General features: G+C 43.6%; 1 protein-coding gene across 1 annotated transcript in view; it reads right to left on the bottom strand.

The window, feature by feature from the left end:
* Positions 1-367: 367 nt before the first annotated feature.
* The window catches only part of LOC124805481 (zinc finger protein 583-like), a 118,863-nt gene continuing 97,355 nt past the window's right edge, over positions 368-21,875 (bottom strand). The window contains exon 5 of the mRNA XM_047266045.1: positions 368-616. Coding sequence (XP_047122001.1) covers positions 368-616 — 249 coding nt within the window. The remainder of the gene's footprint in view (positions 617-21,875) is intronic.

Genomic DNA, 21,875 nt, shown 5'->3' with positions numbered 1-21,875 from the left:
TAGAATTGATATTTGTTCCCTATTATGTAAGTAGCTCAGATCGTGGCTACGCTACTGCACCTTTGTATAACCACATTTACAAGAAGTAAGGACAGAAGTAGCTAACTGTGAGGTACGTAATATCGAAATGAATATGGCACGACCTTTAACAGTCGCTGTATGTTTCAGCGCTAGTTTCTGCCTAATTTTCAGAAGAGCAATATGCATCTAGCCTTCATTAATATTTTAACGTTCAGTGTTAGCATCTCAAAGTCGCCGCTGTCTCTCTGGTAGAGCAATAAGCAGAAATCTCGAATCCCGTCGAGTAGCATTCATTCTGGGAATTCCAGTGGTTGTAAATATCTCATCAAAAATCCACTTTATCCCATCAAAGACATTCCAGCGACGAGCCGCCCTCCTGCTGTTGGTGGCCTAAGCGACGACATTTAGCTAACAACTCTTCCTCGCGAGCCACGTGCCGTAGATTCCGGTCCGGGAGAGCAACAGGCCCGCGAGCAGCCAGCGGAACAACTTCTTTGAGAACCAGCGACCGCACACGGCAGCGGCTGGATTCCTGGCCGTGCACGGCCAGTAAGACCGACAGCGTGCCTGCCTTGACCTCCGTCTTCCCAGCCGTCTGACACGCCATCAAGCATCAACCGGAGCGACGTGGCTCCACGACTTCCTGCCGACCATAATTCCCTCAGAAAGGCCTAGCTGCCGTCCGTTCGTTTAATATTCTGGACACACGCCGTTAGTCATACGGAAGATTAACGCCGCTTCTTTTTGAGCACGGTGAAACGACCGCGAAGTTTCTTTTTTTTTTTATACTGACTCCAAATATATCTCGCTCATCAGGTGCAAGTTTGTTCTCATGTACACTTATGGAGGGAGGAATTTATTAATCTTTTACTACTAACTCTATTCGTAACATATTTTGCAGATGTTATCTGCATACACAATATTGGCTGCATCTGCAAAATTATATCATTTCTCGACACATTTCAGGAGATATCACGGCGTAATTAAACTCTGGGTCAAATAAGCTACAGATATTTATGTAATATGTGTACAAATAGAGTGAACTATTTTAAATATACGTCAAATATGTGTGGCAAGTGCTTACGCAGGCAAAGCCATGGGAAAAGAACTCTTAAATCCCTGGACCGATTTGAAACAAACTTGGTATACATATTGCTTACTAATGGAAAGAAATACTGTTTGGGGTAAGAATCAGCCTCATTCTGCCAACGGCCTTGTCAAAGAGGGCGGAGGAGCGGATAGTGGTTCAGGGCACTCTCTTGTCCTAGGGGTGGGAAATTACCCCTAAAGGCGGAAGAATCAGCAATGATCAACGACATGAGGATGCAGAAGGCAATGGAAACCACTGCATTAAAGACACGTAACGTGTATCCACAGGACATGTGGCCTGTAATTGAAGAAGTGTCATGATGATCTCTCCATTGGCAAAAGATTCCGGAATAGTCCCCCATTCGGATCTCCGTGAGGGGACTGCCAAGGGGCAGGTTACCATGAGAGAAAGATTGAATAAAGGATAACGTTCTACGATCGGGGCGTGGAATGTCAGAAGCAAAGGCTCAATCTAGATACAGTAGACATATTAAGAGGTCCTGTTAAAGCTGAATGTTACAAAGTCGGTATAGCCATATTTACTTTTTACCACTTGGAATGCTAATTCCTCACAGTAATTTGCTGACTTTGAAAGCTTATTCGTTTATTCCTCTTTCTCCAATCCCCTGCTGACAGTTTCATTGAAATTACCCTATGCATGTGTTGTGTGCCACTTAGTCATGTGGACTAGCTTCACAGAACCAAATATGTTACGTAAATCCCTACAATTACAGCAAGTCACCTCTTCATATTGAGGTTGAAGCGTAGGATAATCATGAATATGGCGTTACATAGGTTAATGGACATAAGAAAGGTAGAAATGAGGAAAGACATTGTTCTTTCGTTAAAAAGCCGGCCGAAGTGGCCGTGCGGTTAAAGGCGCTGCAGTCTGGAACCGAAAAACCGCTACGGTCGCAGGTTCGAATCCTGCCTCGGGCATGGATGTTTGTGTTGTCCTTAGGTTAGTTAGGTTTAACTAGTTCTAAGTTCTAGGGGACTAATGACCTCAGCAGTTGAGTCCCATAGTGCTCAGAGCCATTCTTTCGTTAAAAATACTGTACTAGTTGAGTACCTGGCAATATCCAAGAATTTATTTATTCGAGTCTTGTATGATTCCATCTCCTCCTTCGCCATTTCCCTTAACATCTCCTCCTCTTCATCTCTGTTTCCATTTCCTCCTCCCACTCTGTCCACCTCTACCCCCCCCCCCCCCTCGATATCCATCTCCTCCTGCAGTACAGCTATATTCTCCTCGCCTTCCTTATCTCTTCCTCCATCTCTCTGCCCATCTCTTCCTCCCCATCCATTTCCTCCAGCTCCTCTCTCTATCTCCTGCTCCTCCACCTCTCCCTATAATTCTCGTGTCCTTCTCCCCTCGCTCTGCTTTTTTCTATCTACTTCCTCAACCTGTATATTTCCACCTCCTTCCTCACTCCCCACCTCCTCTTCCCTCTCTCTCTGTCCATCTCCTTCCTCTGTCTACTTCCTCTGATCCCCCATATTCTCTCCATTTCCCACTCCTCCCTCTCTCCATACATGTCCTCCCACACTCTCTCTGTCCATCTCCAACTCTTTCATTATCTATCCATTTCCTCCTCCTCTCCACCTTCTTCCCACCCTCTTCATATCCATCACCACATCCTATCTCTCTGTGTATCTCCTGTCCCTGGCAATTTTTCCTCCCCCTCTCTCTTTCCATTTCCTGCATCCCCTTCCTCTTTCCATCTCAATCTCGTTGCTTGCTCTTTCCAACTACTGTTCTTCCCTCTCTAAGCCCATGTCATCCTCTTCCCTTCCCCTTTCCATTTCTCTCACCTACTCTCTGTGTCCGTCTCCACCTCCCTCTATATGTCTCCATCTTCTTGCTCCCCCTCTCTGAATGTCCACCTCCTTCCCCCTTCCCCCCTTCTTTCTCTACCCATTATCATTCAAAACCCTACAGTCGGTTGCTGATTCCTTTTTTTTTTTTTGGTCATCAGTCTACTGACTGGTTTGATGCGGCCCGCCACGAATTCCTTTCCTGTGCTAACCTCTTCATCTCCGAGTAGCACTTGCAACCTACGTCCTCAATTATATGCTTGACGTATTCCAATCTCTGCCTTCCTCTACAGTTTTTGCCCTCTACAGCTCCCTCTAGTACCATGGAAGTCATTCCCTCATGTCTTAGCAGATGTCCTATCATCCTGTCCCTTCTCTTTATCAGTGTTTTCCACATATTCCTTTCCTCTCCGAGCCGGCCGCAGTGGCCGAGCGGTTAAAGGCACTACAGTCTGGAACCACACGACCGCTACGGTCGCAGGATCGAATCCTGCCTCGGGCATGGATGTGTGTGATGTCCTTAGGTTAGTTAGGTTTAAGTAGTTCTAAGTTCTAGGGGACTTATGACCACAGCAGTTGAGTCCCATAGTGCTCAGAGCCTTTCCTCTCCGATTCTGCATAGAACCTCCTCATTCCTTACCTTATCAGTCCACCTAATTTTCAACATTCGTCTATAGCACCAATTCTCAAATGCTTCGATTCTCTTCTGTTCCGGTTTTCCCACAGTCCATGTTTCACTACCATACAATGCTGTACTCCAGACGTACATCCTCAGAAATTTCTTCCTCAAATTAAGGCCGGTATTTGATATTAGTAGACTTCTCTTGGCCAGAAATGCCTTTTTTGCCATAGCGAGTCTGCTTTTGATGTCCTCCTTGCTCCGTCCGTCACTGGTTATTTTACTGCCTAGGTAGCAGAATTCCTTAACTTCATTGACTTCGTGACCATCAATCCTGATGTTAAGTTTCTCGCTGTTCTCATTTCTACTACTTCTCATTACCTTCGTCTTTCTCCGATTTTTCTCTCAAACCAAACTGTGTACTCATTAGACTGTTCATTCCGTTCAGCAGATCATTTAATTCTTCTTCACTTTCACCCAGGATAGCAATGTCATCAGCGATTCGTATCATTGATATCCTTTCACCTTGTATTTTAATTCCACTCCTGAACCTTTCTTTTATTTCCATCATTGCTTCCTCGATGTACAGATTGGAGAGTAGGGGCGAAAGGCTACAGCCTTAATACGAGCACTTCGTTCTTGATCGTCCACTCTTATTATTCCCTCTTGGTTGTTGTACATATTGTATATGACCCGTCTCTCCCTATAGCTTACCCCTACTTTTTTCAGAATCTCGAACAGCTTGCACCATTTTATATTGTCGAACGCATTTTCCAGGACGACAAATCCTATGAAAGTGTTTATTTTTCTTTAGCCTTGCTTCCATTATTAGCCGTAACGTCAGAATTGCCTCTCTCGTCCCTTTACTTTTCCTAAAGCCAAACTGATCGTCACCTAGCGCATTCTCAATTTTCTTTTCCATTCTTCTGTATATTATTCTTGTAAGCAGCTTCGATGCATGAGCTGTTAAGCTGATTGTGCGATATTTCTCGCACTTGTCAGCTCTTGCCATCTTCTGAATTGTGTGGATGATGCTTGTCCGAAAGTCAGATGGTATATCGCCAGACTCATATATTCTACACACCAACGTGAATAGTCGTTTTGTTGCCACTCCCCCCAACGATTTTAGAAATTCTGATGGAATGTTATCTATCCCTTCTGCCTTATTTGACCGTAAGTCCTCCAAAGCTCTTTTAAATTCCGATTCTAATACTGGATCCCCTATCTCTTCTAAATCGACTCCTGTTTCTTCTTCTATCACATCAGACAAGTCTTCACCCTCATAGAGGCTTTCAATGTATTCTTTCCACCTATCTGCTCTCTCCTCTGCATTTAACAGTGGAATTTCCGTTGCACTCTTAATGTTACCACCGTTGCTTTTAATGTCACCAAAGGTTGTTTTGACTTTCCTGTATGCTGAGTCTGTCCTTCCGACAATCATATCTTTTCCGATGTCTTCACATTTTTCCTGCAGATTTCGTCTTAGCTTCCCTGCACTTCCTATTTATTTCATTCCTCAGTGACTTGTATTTCTATATTCCTGATTTTCCCGGAACATGTTTGTACTTCCTCCTTTCATCAATCAACTGAAGTATTTCTTCTGTTACCCATGGTTTCTTCGCAGCTACCTTCTTTGTTCCTATGTTTTCCTTCCCAACTTCTGTGATGGCCCTTTTTAGAGATGTCCATTCCCCTTCAACTGTACTGCCTACTGTGCTATTCCTTATTGCTGTATCTACAGCGTTAGAGAACTTCAAACGTATCTCGTCATTCCTTAGTTCTTCCGTATCCCACTTCTTTGCGTATTGATTCTTCCTGACTAATGTCTTGAACTTCAGCCTACTCTTCATCACTACTATATTGTGATCTGAGTCTATATCTGCTCCTGGGTACCCCTTACAGTTCGGTATCTGATTTCGGAGTCTCTGTCTGACCATGATGTAATGTAATTGAAATCTTCCCGTATCTCCCGGCCTTTTCCAAGTATACCTCCTCCTCTTGTGATTCTTGAACAGGGTAATCGCTATTACTAGCTGAAACTTGTTACAGAACTCAATCAGTCTTTCTCCTCTTTCATTCCTTGTCCCAAGCCCATATTCTCCAGTAACCTTTTCTTCTACTCCTTCCCCTACAACTGCATTCCAGTCGCCCATGACTATTAGATTTTCGTCCCCCTTTACATACTGCATTACCCTTTCAATACCCTCATACACTTTCTCTATCTGTTCATCTACAGCTTGCGACGTCGGCATGTATACCTGAACTATCGTTGTCGGTGTTGGTCTGCTGTCGATTCTGATTAGAACAACCCGGTCACTGAACGGTTCACAGTAACACACCCTCTGCCCTACCTTCCTATTCATAACGAATCCTACACCTGTTATACCATTTTCTGCTGCTGTTGATGTTACCCGATACTCATCTGACCAGAAATCCTTGTCTTCCTTCCACTTCACTTCACTGACTCCTACTGTATCTAGATTGAGCCTTTGCATTTCCCTTTTCAGATTTTCTAGTTTTCCTACCACATTCAAGCTTCTGACATCCCACGCCCCGACTCGTAGAACGTTATCCTTTCGTTGATTATTCAATCTTTCTCTCATGGTAACCTGCCCCTTGGCAGTCCCCTCACGGAGATCCGAATGGGGGACTATTCCGGAATCTTTTGCCAATGGAGAGATCATCATGACACTTCTTCAATTACAGGCCACATGTCCTGTGGATACACGTTACGTGTCTTTAATGCAGTGGTTTCCATTGCCTTCTGCATCCTCATGTCGTTGATCATTGCTGATTCTTCCGCCTTTAGGGGCAATTTCCCACCCCTAGGACAAGAGAGTGCCCTGAACCACTATCCGCTCCTCCGCCCTCTTTGACAAGGCCGTTGGCAGAATGAGGCTGATTCTTACCCCAAACAGTATTTCTTTCCATTAGTAAGCAATATGTATACCAAGTTTGTTTCAAATCGGTCCAGGGATTTAAGAGTTCTTTTCCCATGGCTTTGCCTGCGTAAGCACTTGCTACACATATTTGACGTATATTTAAAATAGTTCACTCTATTTGTACACATATTATATAAATATCTGTAGCTTATTTGACCCAGAGTTTAATTATGCCGTGATATCTCCTGAAATGTGTCGAGAAATGATATAATTTTGCAGGTACAGCCAATATTGTGTATGCAGATAACATCTGCAAAATATGTTACGAATAGAGTTAGTAGTAAAAGATTAATAAATTAAAACGTCATTCCTAATGTGGCAGTTTTACTGCTGTTGTTGTTGTTGTCGTTGTTGTTGTGGTCTTCAGTCCTGAGACTGGTTTGATGCAGCTCTCCATGCTACTCTATCCTGTGCAAGCTTCTTCATCTCCCAGTACCTACTGCAACCTACATCCTTCTGAATTTGCTTAGTGTATTCATTTTTTGGTCTCCCTCTACGGTTTTTACCCTCCACGCTGCCCTCCGATACTAAATTGGTGATCCCTTGATGCCTCAGAACAAGTCCTACTAACTGATCAGCATTCTTCTGTAGCACCACATTTCAAAAGCTTCTATTCTCTTCTTGTCCAAACTATTTATCGTCCATGTTTCACTTCCATACATGGCTACACTCCATACAAATACTTTCAGAAATGACTTCCTGACACTTAAATCTATACTCGATGTTAACAAATTTCTCTTCTTCAGAAACGCTTTCCTTGCCATTGCCAGTTTACATTTTATATCCTCTCTACTTCGACCATCATCAGTTATTTTGCTCCTCAAATAGCAAATTCCTTTACTACTTTAAGTGTCTCATTTCCTAATCAAATTCCCTCAGCATCACCCGACTTAATTCGACTACATTCCATTATCCTCGTTTTGCTTTTGTTGATGTTCATCTTATATCCTCCTTCCAAGTCACTATGCATTCCATTCAACTGCTCTTCCAAGTCGTTTGCTGTCTCTGACAGAATTACAATGTTTTTATTTCTTCTCCATCGATTTTAATACCTACTCCGAATTATTCTTTTGTTTCCTTCACTGCTTGCTCAATATACAGATTGAATAACATCGGGGAGAGACTACAACCCTGTCTCACTCCCTTCCCAGTGACTGCTTCCCTTTCATGTCCCTCGACTCTTATAACTGCCATCTGGTTTCTGTACAAATTGTAAATAGCCTTTCGCTCCCTGTATTTTACCGCTGCCACCTTCAGAATTTGAATGAGCGTATTCCAGTCAAAATTGTCAAAAGCTTTCTCCAAGTCAACAAATGCTAGAAACGTACGTGTGCCTTTTCTTAATCTAGCTTCTAAGATAAGTCGTAGGTTCAGCATTGCCTCACGTGTTCCAACATTTCTACGGAATCCAAACTGATCTTCCCCGAGGTCGGCTTCTACTAGTTTTTCCATTCTTCTGTAAAGAATCCGCGTTAGTATTTTGCAGCCGTGACTTATAAAACTGATAGTTCGGCAATTTACACATTTGTCGACACCTTCTTTATTTGGGATTGGAATTATTATATTCTTCTTGATGTCTGAGGGTATTTTGCCTGTTTCATCCATCTTGCTCATCAGATGGTAGAGTTTCGTCAGGACTGGCTCTCCCAAGGCTGTCAGTAGTTCTAATGGAATGTTGTCTACTCCCTGGGCCTTGTTTCGACTCAGGTCTTTTAGTGCTCTGTCAAACTCTTCACGCAGTATTATATCTCCCATTTCATCTTCATCTACATCCTCTTCCATTTCCATAATATTGTCCTCAAGTACATCGCCCTCTATATACTCCTTCCACCTTTCTGCTTCCCTTCATTGCTTAGAACTGGGTTTCCATCTGAGCTTTTGATATTCATACAAGTGGTTCTCTTTTCTCCAAAGGTCTCTTTACTTTTCCTGTACGCTGTATCTATCTTATCCCTAGTGAGATAAGCCTCTACATCCTTACATTTGTCCTCTAGCCATCCCTGCTTAGCCATTTTGCACTTTCCGTCGATCTCATTTTTGAGACGTTTGTATTCCTTTTTGCCTGCTTCATTTACTGCATTTTTATATTTTCTCCTTTCATCAATTAAATTCAATATTTCTTCTGTCACCCAAGGATTTCTACTAGCCCTCGTCTTTTTACCTACTTGATCGTCTGCTGCCTTCACTACTTCATCCCTCAAAGCTACCCATTCTTCTTCTACTGTATTTCTTTCCCCCATTCCTGTCAATTGTTCCCTTATGCTCTCCCTGAAACTCTGTACAACCTCTGGTTTAGTAATTTTATCCAGGTCCCATCTCCTTAAATTCCCACCTTTTTGCAGTTTCTTCAATTTTAATCTACAGGTCATAACAATATATTGTGGTCAGAATCCACATCTGCCCCTGGAAATGTCTTACATCGACATCTACATCTACATTACTACCCTGCAATTCATAGGAAAAAACGAACACTTAACCTTTCTGTTCGAGCTCTGATTTCTCTTATTTTATTTTGATGATCCTTCCTACCTATGTAGGTTGGGCTCAACAAAATATTTTCGCATTCGGAAGAGAAAGTTGGCGGCTGAAATTTCGTAAATAGATCTCGCCGCTGCGAAAAACGTCTTTGCTTTAATGACTTCCATCCCAACTCGCGTATCATATCTGCCACACTCTCTCCCCTATTACGTGATAATACAAAACGAGCTGCCCTTTTTTGCACCCTTTCGATGTCCTCCGTCAGTCCCACATGGTAAGGATCCCACACCACGCAGCAATATTCTAACAGAGGACAAACGAGTGTAGTGTAAGCTGTCTCTTTAGTGGACTTGTTGCATCTTCTAAGTGTCCTGCCAATGAAACGCAACCTTTGGCTCGCCTTCCCCACAATATTATCTATGTGGTCTTTCCAACTGAAGTTGTTCGTAATTTTAACACCCAGGTACTTAGTTGAATTGACAACCTTGAGAATTGTACTATTCATCGTGTAATCGAATTCTAACGGATTTCTTTTAGAACTCATGTGGATCACCTCACACTTTTCGTTATTTAGCGGCAACTGCCACCTGCCACACCATACAGCAATCTTTTCTAAATCGCTTTGCAACTGATACTGGTCTTCGGATGACCTTACTAGACGGTAAATTACAGCATCATCTGCGAACAACCTAAGAGAACTGCTCAGATTGTCACCCAGGTCAATTTTTATAGGTCAGGAACAGCAGAGGTCCCAGGACGCTTCCCTGGGTAACACTTGATATCACTTCAGTTTTACTCGATGATTTGCCGTCTATTACTACGAACTGCGACCTTCCTGACAGGAAATCACGAATCCAGTCGCACAACTGAGACGATACCCCATAGGCCCGCAGCTTGATTAGAAGTCGCTTGTGAGGAACGGTGTCAAAGCTTTCCGGAAATCTAGAAATACGGAATCAACTTGAGATCCCCTGTCGATAGCGGCCATTACTTTGTGCGAATAAAGAGCTAGCTGCGTTGCACAAGAACGATGTTTTCTGAAACCATGCTGATTACGTATCAATAGATCGTTCCCTTCGAGGTGATTCATAATGTTTGAATACAGTATATGCTCCAAAACCCTACTGCAAACCGACGTCAGTGATATAGGTCTGTAGTTCGATGGATTACTCCTAATACCCTTCTTAAACACTGGTGAGACCTGCGCAATTTTCCAATCTGTAGGTACAGATCTATCGGTGAGCGAGCGGTTGTATATGATTGCTAAGTAGGGAGCTATTGTATCAGCGTAATCTGAAAGGACCTAATCGGTTTACAATCTGGACCTGAAGACTTGCCCGTATCAAGCGATTTGAGTTGTTTCGCAACCCCTAAGGTATCTACTTCTAAGAAAGTCATGCTAGCAGCTGTTCGTGTTTCAAATTCTGGAATATTCCATTCGTCTTCCCTGGTGAAGGAATTTCGGAAAACTGCGTTCAATAACTCCGCTTTAGCGGCACAGTCGTCGGTAACAGTACCATCGGCACTGCGCAGCGAAGGTATTGACTGCGTTTTGCCGCTTGTGTACTTTACATACGACCAGAATTTCTTCGGATTTTCTACCAAATTTCGAGACAATGTTTCGTTGTGAATCTCGCATTGAAGTCCGTTCCAAATTTCGCGTGTCTGTAAATTTTAGCCAATCTTCGGGATTTCGCGTTCTTCTGAACTTCGCATGCTTTTTCCGTTGCCTCTGCAACAGCGTTCGGACTGTTTAGTGTTCCATGGGGGATCAGTCCCATCTCTTACCAATTTATGAAGTCATCATTACATCAGAGACTGGCTATGGCTCCCTCTTCTCAGTTTGTGTGTGTACTGGGAGATTTGAAAGTGATAAGATCTTCAAGCTTATTTCATATCCAAGTGGTATCCTATACACGTAGTTAGAGTATAAATGCAGATTTTTTTCTGATGACAGGACAGTGCACTGAACAACATTAATCAACCTTTGCTTCATTTGCAGGCTAATAATCATAGCTATTACAAGTACTATGTTTTTAGGTTGCTTAGTAATTCCAAGCACACGTAGCAAGGGCAAACAATCTCTCAATTGTTGTTGCTACTATATTTTTGAATTTGAGCCACATCTCGTCTACATTTGCATAGTCAGATCGGAAGGAATGGAGATTGTCTATTAGGAAGGCTTCTAGTGACACTTTATCCGCTTTTTTTAATAAAATTATTTTGAGTTTGTTTCTGGTGGATTTGGAAGAAACGGTATTGAGCCTAGCTACAACGACCTTGTGATCACTAATCCCTGTATCAGTCATGATGCTCTCTATCAGCTCTGGATTGTTTGTGGCTAAGAGGTCAAGTGTGTTTTGGCAACCATTTTCAATTCGCGTGGGTTCGTGGACTAACTGCTGGAAATATTTTTCGGAGAAAGCATTTAGGACAATCTCGGAAGATGTTTTCTGCCTACCACCGGTTTTGAACAAGTATTTTTGCCAACATATCGAGGAAAGGTTGAAGTCCCCACCAACTATAACCGTATGAGTGGGGTATTTATTTGTTAACCAACTATAACCGTGTGAGTGGGGTATTTATTTGTTACGAGACTCAAATTTTCTCTGAACTGTTCAGCAACTATATCATCGGAGTCCGGGGTCGGTGGAAGGAGCCAATTATTAACTTAGTTCGGCTGTTAAGTATAACCTTCACCCATATCAATTCGCACGGAGTATCTACTTCGACTTCACTACAAGATAAACCACTACTGACAAACACAAGCACTCCACCACCAATTCTGCCTAATCTATCTTTCCTGAACACCGTCTGAGACTTCGTAAAAATTTCTGCAGAAATTATTTCAGGCTTTAGCCAGCTTTCTGTACCTATAACGATTTCAGCTTCTGTGCTTTCTATTAGCGCTTGAAGCTCAGGGACTTTCTCAGCACAACTACAACAATTTATAACTACAATTCCGACTGTTCCTTGATCCAAGCACATCCTATATTTGCCATGCACTCTTTGAGATTGCAGCACACCCCGTATTTTCCCGAGGCCTTCTAACCTAAAAAACCGCCCAGTCCACGCCACACAGCCTCCGCTACCCGTGTAGCCGCCAGCTGAGTGTAGTGAACTCCTGACCTATTCAGCGGAACCCGAAACCTCACCACCCTATGGCGCAAGTCAAGGAATCTGCAGCCAACACGGTCGCAAAACCGTCTGAGCCTCTGATTCAGACCCTCCACCCGGCTATGCACCAAAGGTCCGCAGTCGGTTCTGTCAACGATGCTGCAGATGGTGAGCTCTGCCTTCATCTCGTAAGCGAGACCGGCAGCCTTCAACAAATCAGATAGCCGCTGGAATCCAGAGAGAATTTAAAACCTGGTTCCTAAATCTCTGTCTTACCTTTACATAATCTATCTGAAACCTGTCAGTATCTCCAGGCTTCTACCATGTACACAACCTTCTTTCATGATTCTTGAACCAAGTGTTAGCTATGATTAAGTTGTGCTCTGTGCAAAATTCTACCAGGCGGCTTCCTCTTTCATTTCTTACCCCCAATCCATATTCACCTACTACGTTTCCTTCTCTCCCTTTTCCTACTGCCGAATTCCAGTCACCCATGACTATTAAATTTTCGTCTCCCTTCACAATCTGAATAATTTCTTTTATTTCATCATACATTTCTTCAATTTCTTCGTCATCTGCAGAGCTAGTTGGCATATAAACTTGTACTACTGTAGTAGGCGTGGGCTTCGTGTCTATCTTGGCCACAATAGACACGAATTCTGTTTGTAGTAGCTTACCCGCACTCCTATTTTCCTATTCATTATTAAACCTACTCCTGCATTACCCCTATTTGATTTTGTGTTTATAGCCCTGTAGTCACCCGACCAGTCCTCCTTCCACCGAACTTCACTAATTCCCACTATATCTAACTTTAACCTATCCATTTCCCTTTTAAATTTTCTAATCTACCTGCCCGATTAAGGGATTTGACATTCCACGCTCCGATCCGTAGAACGCCAGTTTTCTTTCTCCTGATAACAACATCCTCTTGAGTAGTCCCCGCCTGGAGATCCGAATGGGGGACTATTTTACATCCGGAATATTTTACCCAAGAGGACGCCATCATCATTTAACCATACAGTAAAGCTGCATGAAGAGGAAAAGTATAGCAAGCTCTTTGCACATTGTGAGTTTGAATACCTCTTCAGCTCCACTCACACTGCAATGAGATGGAAGTGGTTCTTATCCCCACTGTGATTTATTCCAGACAGTAAGTTTTATGTATACCAGGTTTGGCTGAAATCGACACAGTGATTCAGGAGGAGACGTGGAACATACATACATACGTCCACTTTTCGTGTGTATGAATTGATGGATATGGACAGGATAATATTTACAAAAGCGTGTGGCCACTAGGTGGAGATTTATGACACACAGCTGTGTCCAGCTACTTGAACTGCTATGTATGTAATCTGAAGACACACAATCATCTGGGTGTTTGCAGATAATGCAGTTCTCTGTAAGAAAGTAGCAACGCCAGTGGAGTGTAACGAACTACCAGGAGACCTGCGAAGGTTCGATGACTGGTGCATGGTCTGGCAGTCGAGTCTGAACACAAATACATAACACGCATTGCGCATAAGTAGACAAGGAAATCCCCGACTTTTAGATGACAATATTGGCGACAGACACTAGAAGCGGTAACTTCCGTAAAACATCTAGAAATAACAGTTCAGAGTGATTGCACTACGTTTCTGTGCCGCTTGTTCTTGGCAGAACATATTATACATTATGAATGAAAAAATACATAACGGTGGTGTATTCTAGAATATTATACCATTGTCTTCTGTTCAAAATGGTTCAAATGGTTCTGTGCACTATGGGACTTAACATCTGAGGTCATCAGTCCCCTATAACTTAGAACTACTTAAACCTAACTAACCTAAGGACATCACACACATCCAAGCCCGACGCAGGATTCGAACCTGCGACCGTAGCGGTGGCGCGGTTCCAGACTGAAGCGCCTGGAACCGCCCGGCCACTCCGGCCGGCGTGTCTTCTGTTCTTTCATTCATAATCCGAAACATTTTCAAGTTGAATGACCATGTAAAATAAGTAATACGCAAAGAAGATAACGAGCACAATTATATTGGAACAACTTTCTAAATCTGCGCCGACATCTCTACGAAGCACTGTGAAGTGCATGCCAGGCGGTACGTCCCACAGTACCAATTTTTATGGGGTTTTCCCGCTCCATTCATGTAAGTAGCGCGGCAAGAATAATTGATTAAATGCCTCTGTGGATGCTGCAATTACTCTGATCTTGTCTACATTATACCTACGTTACAAAGAAATTATCACGATAATCTCAACATGCATTCTGTGTTCGTCACAGCGTAATTGCAACAGGTACCATGAATTGGAACAGACATGACAGCCGGACTTTAGTATGATCGATAATCTGAGATCAAATTTTACAGCCTTGGCGTAATAGTCCCATGGTATAGCGTGTTACAGAAACCAGCACGGTGGAAGTTGTCATGAAATGGTGTGAACTTGAAACAAGTAATTCACGTCCACCCAAGTACAAAATTAATTGAATCCTTAGATCTGGGATCGCATACTTTAAATTGATTGATGTCTGTTTCCATATGGCCCACGCAAGAGTTCACCACAAACTAAGGCCTTCTATTCAAATCTCCACTCCGAGCCGGAGTTCAGTAATCTCATGTGATATGACCCACCGAGAAAATTATTTCACCCTCGCGCACTGGGATTTACAGACAGTGCCTACAGAAACGCCACGAAACTACGTGCAGAAATCATGTACATTTCATGATGATGAAAAACTGCGGAATGTACAGCCCCCTTTCAGCTTTGATACTAGGCCAGAGACGAGGCCGCTTATACTGCTTGTTGTTGCGGTTCAAAAAATGGTTCAAATGGCTCTGAGCACTATGGGACTTAACTTCTTAGGTCATCAGTCCCCTAGAACTACTTAAACCTAACTATCCTAGGGACAGCACACTCATCCATTCCCGAGGCTGGATTCGAACCTGCGACCGTAGCGGTCACGCGTTTGCGGACTGAAGCGCCTAGAACCGCTCGGCCACCCCGGCCGGCCTGTTGTTGCGGTTTCAAGTCCGAAGATTAGTTGGTGCAACTCTCCACGCTCGTTTGTTCTGTGCAGTTCTCTTGATCTCGTCATAACTACATCAACTTGAACCTGCACAATAAAGTCAGCCCTTGTTATTATTCCTCGACAACTATGCAGCTTCGTAGTTGCCTCCATTACAAAAGTGATGCCTCAGGATGTCTCTGCTCAATAGCTCCCTTCTTTTTATGATATTTTGTCACAAATTTATTTTCTCCACCTCTCGATTCGGTAAGTCTTCACTAGTTACCGTATCTACTTATATTCTCTCCTGTATTTTTCTGCAGCACTTTCAAAATCTTCTCTTCTTCTGTTGTCTGAATGTTTATCTTTACCGTTTCGCTTTCATATGACGCTGTAGTTGGAATACTTCAGATCTTAAATTTGCATTCAACGTTAAAATAGTCATCGTTTTTAGAAACACTTTCCTTACTGTTCGCGGTGTTCATTTTATATTCGCTAAGCTTCAACCATCGTGTTATTTTTGCTACCAAAATAAGGAAAGTCGTAAACTAATTTTACTGTTTTATTGGTTAATGTAAAGCCCTCAGTTTCGCCCGATGTAATTGGGCTCCATTCCATTGCCTTTGTTAATCTTCCATGTCCTTAGCTGTGTCTGACTTTATTACAATGCTATCAGTAAACCTGTAAGTTTTATATTTATTCTGCCCGAACTTCAGTTCCTTTTCTCTTTGTTTCCAGTTTTCCTGTTTGCGTTGTCATGCATAGAGCGAATAAAATGGGGGACAGGCCACAATTGCTGCAGCCATTTTTAGCCTTTGATTGTTTGAAATGCAGTCTGGTTTCTATATGAGTTGTAGATAAAATTTCACTCCTTGTATTTTATCCACGATAATCTTAGATTTCCAAGTACACTCCTGGAAATGGAAAAAAGAACACATTGACACCGGTGTGTCAGACCCACCATACTTGCTCCGGACACTGCGAGAGGGCTGTACAAGCAATGATCACACGCACGGCACAGCGGACACACCAGGAACCGCGGTGTTGGCCGTCGAATGGTGCTAGCTGCGCAGCATTTGTGCACCGCCGCCGTCAGTGTCAGCCAGTTTGCCGTGGCATACGGAGCTCCATCGCAGTCTTTAACACTGGTAGCATGCCGCGACAGCGTGGACGTGAACCGTATGTGCAGTTGACGGACTTTGAGCGAGGGCGTATAGTGGGCATGCGGGAGGCCGGGTGGACGTACCGCCGAATTGCTCAACACGTGGGGCGTGAGGTCTCCACAGTACATCGATATTGTCGCCAGTGGTCGGTGGAAGGTGCACGTGCCCGTCGACCTGGGACCGGACCGCAGCGACACACGGATGCACGCCAAGACCGTAGGATCCTACGCAGTGCCGTAGGGGACCGCACCGCCACTTCCCAGCAAATTAGGGACACTGTTGCTCCTGGGGTATCGGCGAGGACCATTCGCAACCGTCTCCATGAAGCTGGGCTACGGTCCCGCACACCGTTAGGCCGTCTTCCGCTGACGCCCCAACATCGTGCAGCCCGCCTCCAGTGGTGTCGCGACAGGCGTGAATGGAGGGACGAATGGAGACGTGTCGTCTTCAGCGATGAGAGTCGCTTCTGCCTTGGTGCCAATGATGGTCGTATGCGTGTCTGGCGCCGTGCAGGTGAGCGCCACAATCAGGACTGCATACGACCGAGGCACACAGGGCCAACACCCGGCATCATGGTGTGGGGAGCGATCTCCTACACTGGCCGTACACCACTGGTGATCGTCGAGGGGACACTGAATAGTGCACGGTACATCCAAACCGTCATCGAACCCATCGTTCTACCATTCCTAGACCGGCAAGGGAACTTGCTGTTCCAACAGGACAATGCACGTCCGCATGTATCCCGTGCCACCCAACGTGCTCTAGAAGGTGTAAGTCAACTACCCTGGCCAGCAAGATCTCCGGATCTGTCCCCCACTGAGCATGTTTGGGACTGGATGAAGCGTCGTCTCACGCGGTCTGCACGTCCAGCACGAACGCTGGTCCAACTGAGGCGCCAGGTGGAAATGGCATGACAAGCCGTTCCACAGGACTACATCCAGCATCTGTACGATCGTCTCCATGGGAGAATAGCAGCCTGCATTGCTGCGAAAGGTGGATATACACTGTACTAGTGCTGACATTGTGCATGCTCTGTTGCCTGTGTCTATGTGCCTGTGGTTCTGTCAGTGTGACCATGTGATGTATCTGACCCCAGGAATGTGTCAATAAAGTTTCCCCTTCCTGGGACAATGAATTCACGGTGTTCTTATTTCAATTTCCAGGAGTGTATTTAAGTCTTGTAATATAAATCGAAGGGACAGTGTTACTTCGAGTGTTCGTACGTTTCTCCAGTTTTTCTATCTTCCAATGGGGAAATGGTTCAAATGGCTCTGAGCACTATGGGACTTAACATCTGTGGTCATCAGTCCCCTAGAACTTAGAACTACTTAAACCTAACTAACCTAAGGACATCACACACATCCATGCCCGAGGCAGGTTTCGAACCTGCGACTGTAGTAGTCGCGCGGTTCCGGACTGAGCGCCTGAACCTCTAGACCACCGCGGCCGGCCCAATGGGGAAATCTTGTTATTAGTTTGTTATTATTGTCATTATTTTTGTCATCATTGCTTTCAATGCCTATGAAGTGATAGTTAATGGGTTAGTTTCTCACATTATCTGCCAGGCGAGAGGACCGAAAGTAGGTAATTTCAAGTCCTCATTAGCAGAGTGATCCTAGCGATCTTTCTTACATCCCAAACGCAAGTGACACAGTTGTTGGCGATCTGTGAGTTGGGTGGCATGAATTGGACGGCACTTGTTCGGATGACGCTTGGTTGCTTTCAAAATGACGCAGCGTAGACTTTCATCCTTTACTTCCTACCACTCTGATCACCGATAAACTTAGAACTACTCGCTGTAATGTGACACCAAGAGAGGCTGGCTCGCGGATTGGAAAGCAATGCTGATCGTCCTGGCGGCTGAGGCTTGCTGGCCAAAAAGGGCCAGACGCGACGAGGCGGCGGTGACCGACAGCGGAGCCTTAAGCCGTCGGCACACGCACCGTGGAAGCGAACGTTGAGCGTTGAGCGTTGAGCGTGCCGAGTTTCTGACGTCACAGCGCGGAACAGCACGTTCGGGAGTCTTTCCGAACGTGCAGAGCGGTATCTGGCTTGTCAGATATTCTGGGCGTGCGTTTGAGCTTTGACCAATGAGATGGCACAACGCCACCTACGTCACACGCACGCCGTCTCCCTTCAGTAGGCGGTCGCAGTGGCCGAGAGGTTCTAGGCAATACAGTCTGGAACCGCGTCACTGCTACAGTCGCAGGTTCGAATCCTGCCTCGGGAGTGGATGTGTGTGTGATGTCCTTAGGTTAGTTAGGTTTAAGTAGTTCTAAGTTCTAGGGGACTGATGACCTCAGATGTTAAGTCCCATACTGCTCAGAGCCATTTGAACCATTTTTTCTCCCTTCAGTACAGAGTTGTGAGGTGCCATATTGGCATTCATTTCAAGCTTATATATATACAGGGTGCTACAAAAAGGTACGGCCAAACTTTCATGAAACATTCCTCACACACAAAGAAAGAAAATATGTTATGTGGTCATGTGTCCGGTAACTCTTACTTTCCATGTTAGAGCTCATTTTATTACTTCTCCTCAAATCACATTAATCATGGAATGGAAACACACAGCAACATAACGTACCAGCGTGACTTCAAACATTTTGTTACAGGAAATGTTCAAAATGTCCTCCGTTAGCGAGGATACATGCATCCACCCTCCGTCGCATGGAATCCCTGATGCACTGATGCAGCCTTGGAGAATGGGGTATCACGGCCGTCCACAATACGAGCAGGAAGAGTCTCTACATTTCGTACCGGGGTTGCGTAGACAAGAGCTTTCAAATGCCCCCATAAATGAAAGTCAAGAGGGTTGAGGTCAGGAGAGCGTGGAGGCCATGGAATTGGTCCGCCTCTACCAATCCATCGGTCACCGAATGTGTTGTTGAGAAGCGTACGAACACTTTGACTGAAATGTGCAGGAGCTCCATGGTGCATGAACCACATGTTGTGTCGTACTTGTAAAGGCACATGTTCCAGCAGCACAGGTAGAGTATCCCGTATGAAATCATGATAACGTGCTCCATTGAGCGTAGGTGGAAGGACGAAACTAAAATGAGCTCTAACGTGGATATTAAGCGTTTCCGGACACATGTCTACATAACATCTTTTCTTTATTTGTGTGTGTGGAATGTTTCCTGAAAGTTTGGCCGTACCTTTTTGTAACACCCTGTATATGCCGTTTCTGAGCACCAGAAAATTGAGAATCACTGGAAAACCCGTTGTTAGTTGTGTGATTCGTTCTAATAAAATAATGAGAAACAGCAATTTCGTGGCAAAAGAATTATCGTAACTTGCCTAATATGAGAGTAGGCTATTTGAAGGCGGTGACACAATGAAGATCCACCCAAAACGCATTGTTCGTGGTACAATTTGTTATAATTAAATTTCAATTAGTAACATAATTATCTGCGATTAACGTTTGTAGCAAGGGGTAACACAGTATGATTAAGTGTAAGAAGTGTGTTGATTGTTTTGCCGACATGGTAGCTTAGCGTGTTTTGCCATAAATAATAGTAAATAATAAGTAATAATAAAAAACTGAGTTAATCGATCAACGACGACCGTAAACGTGTGTCTTACGACGTCCGCCCCGAACAGATGCAACGAACGAAAGCGAACAAAATGAGATTTTAAAAAAAAGAAGAAAAAAGCGTAATGAGTAGCGTCTCTATCCAGTAACGAGTTTTTGTTGGGGCGGTGGTTCGCGTCTAAACACATTCAATTTTATTTCCTAACAATCACGTTTTTATTAGTTTCTGATACTTTATTATTAGTTTAATATAAGTATATACTATAATATTTGATATTATGTAAATATAAGTTCACCTTTTTCTGAGGAGGTGACTTTGTTCGATTGGCTTAATCTACGGGACAGCTTGCACTACTTGTATAAAGATATTTTTGATCATTTTTCTTTTACGCTTCGTAATTCACATGTTGCTAAGATTCTGCTACTGGGTAATTATCAAGTAAGACTGACCTTGGGGTTTTCCTAAAATGTGGGAATGATGAAATGATGTTTATCTTATGTTGAGAAGTATTCCAAATTTGTACCGCACTGTTTGTAATGGAACTTTAATAAGCCTGTGTCCTTATTGATTCTACATAGTACTTTCATTTTCGTGGACGATGGAGGATATGTGCGTTATAACAGAGCTAACGTGGGAATTTCAAGTGCGCCCATTAAGTAAACAGTGTGATTTACGAACTAGAAACATCCCTCAACTGCCGCTGGAGTGCATTGCGATCGCGTGTACTACGTAGGGGCCCACGTACCGTGTGCACAAGTCGCATTGTACCTGAGCGTTCAGCAGCACGTTGGACTCGGTACGCTCCACGTTAACGTTCGACAGCACGGTCCGTGTGCCGACGGCTTTAGGGTTTTTTCCAGGGTGGCGGGAGCGAGCTTGGTCTCTTGTAAATCGAAGTTGCAGTATGTTAGCTATTGGTAGTTGAAATGAAAAAACCATAAAAAATTTTGGTATGAGAACTACATTACGTGCCGTACAGACAGGCGACAGAAAAATACAGCAGAGAAATCACTGCGATGCGACTGTTTCATTACAACTTTAAGCATAATTGGGGATCTAAAATCTTAAAAGTGAGGTTTTATTACCATAGTTTATAAAGGTGTGAACAAATTAACTGCTGAGGAAATGTGTTCATATGGGATGTGCTTATGAAAGCTGACGATGTCAATAATCACCTTAAAATGCTACATTTAAAGAGAGACACGCGTCTAAACTACTGCAGGTGTGTTACTATACAGATATGCAAATTGTGCCATTACAGTAAATTCTCCACATGTATATTCAATTTGAAATCATGTATTGCACATCCTCACACAACAGTCTTAGTGGACGAACAACCACAACCTGTTACTTCATAAGGATTTGTAATGTTTCTTTAGTTTCAACATGTCACAAGACTGAATTTAGGCATGCATTTGTGAACTTTGTTGATAAATTATTTAATACTGTGACGATATTTCAATGACATTTAGCAAAGTTACCATCTGTGTTCTACTGCATTGTATATGACAGAGGAAGTTGATCAAGGGCCTAAATTCAGGGGGGAGGGGGGGGGGGAGGGAAGGACGGACAGACCAGGAAACGTAATAGAAAATCCTCTTTCGTCTTCTTTTACTGTACACATACTTAGCGTTCCTAACAACGACCACCGTCACTAATACTACTAAGATGATAATGACTGTTTTGCTACTACTACTACTAATAATAATGACATTCACTTTTATTTAAAAAAGAGCTAATAGATAGGGAATTTCAGCGTTGTTGCTTGTCAACGAACGTTTTTCCTCTTCGCGAATATTTCAACGACATCGTCATACCATGTGTCTCGGCTTTCAAGTATTCGCTGTACTGGCTTTTCAACTGAGGAAAAACCAAGAGCAGATAAGCGACCCTGGCCATACTGTTCCTCAAATACGTTTTTACTCGCTTAATACAAGAAAAAGTCTCTCACCTGATGAACTTGTTGTAGGAATCGTAGCAATTAGACAGGATAGTTTGCAATGTTCTGGAAGCGTTTGATCCGTTTCGTTGCCAATTATTCTTCTGATTATGTCTCCCAAACTGACAGTATGAAATGTTTCCTTATTTTAGGCA

This window comes from Schistocerca piceifrons, chromosome 7, assembly GCF_021461385.2.
Source record: "Schistocerca piceifrons isolate TAMUIC-IGC-003096 chromosome 7, iqSchPice1.1, whole genome shotgun sequence".
Classification (NCBI taxonomy): domain Eukaryota; kingdom Metazoa; phylum Arthropoda; class Insecta; order Orthoptera; family Acrididae; genus Schistocerca; species Schistocerca piceifrons.
The sequence above is the reverse complement of the archived record's forward strand: the minus strand, read 5'-3'. Positions and strand labels throughout refer to the sequence as shown.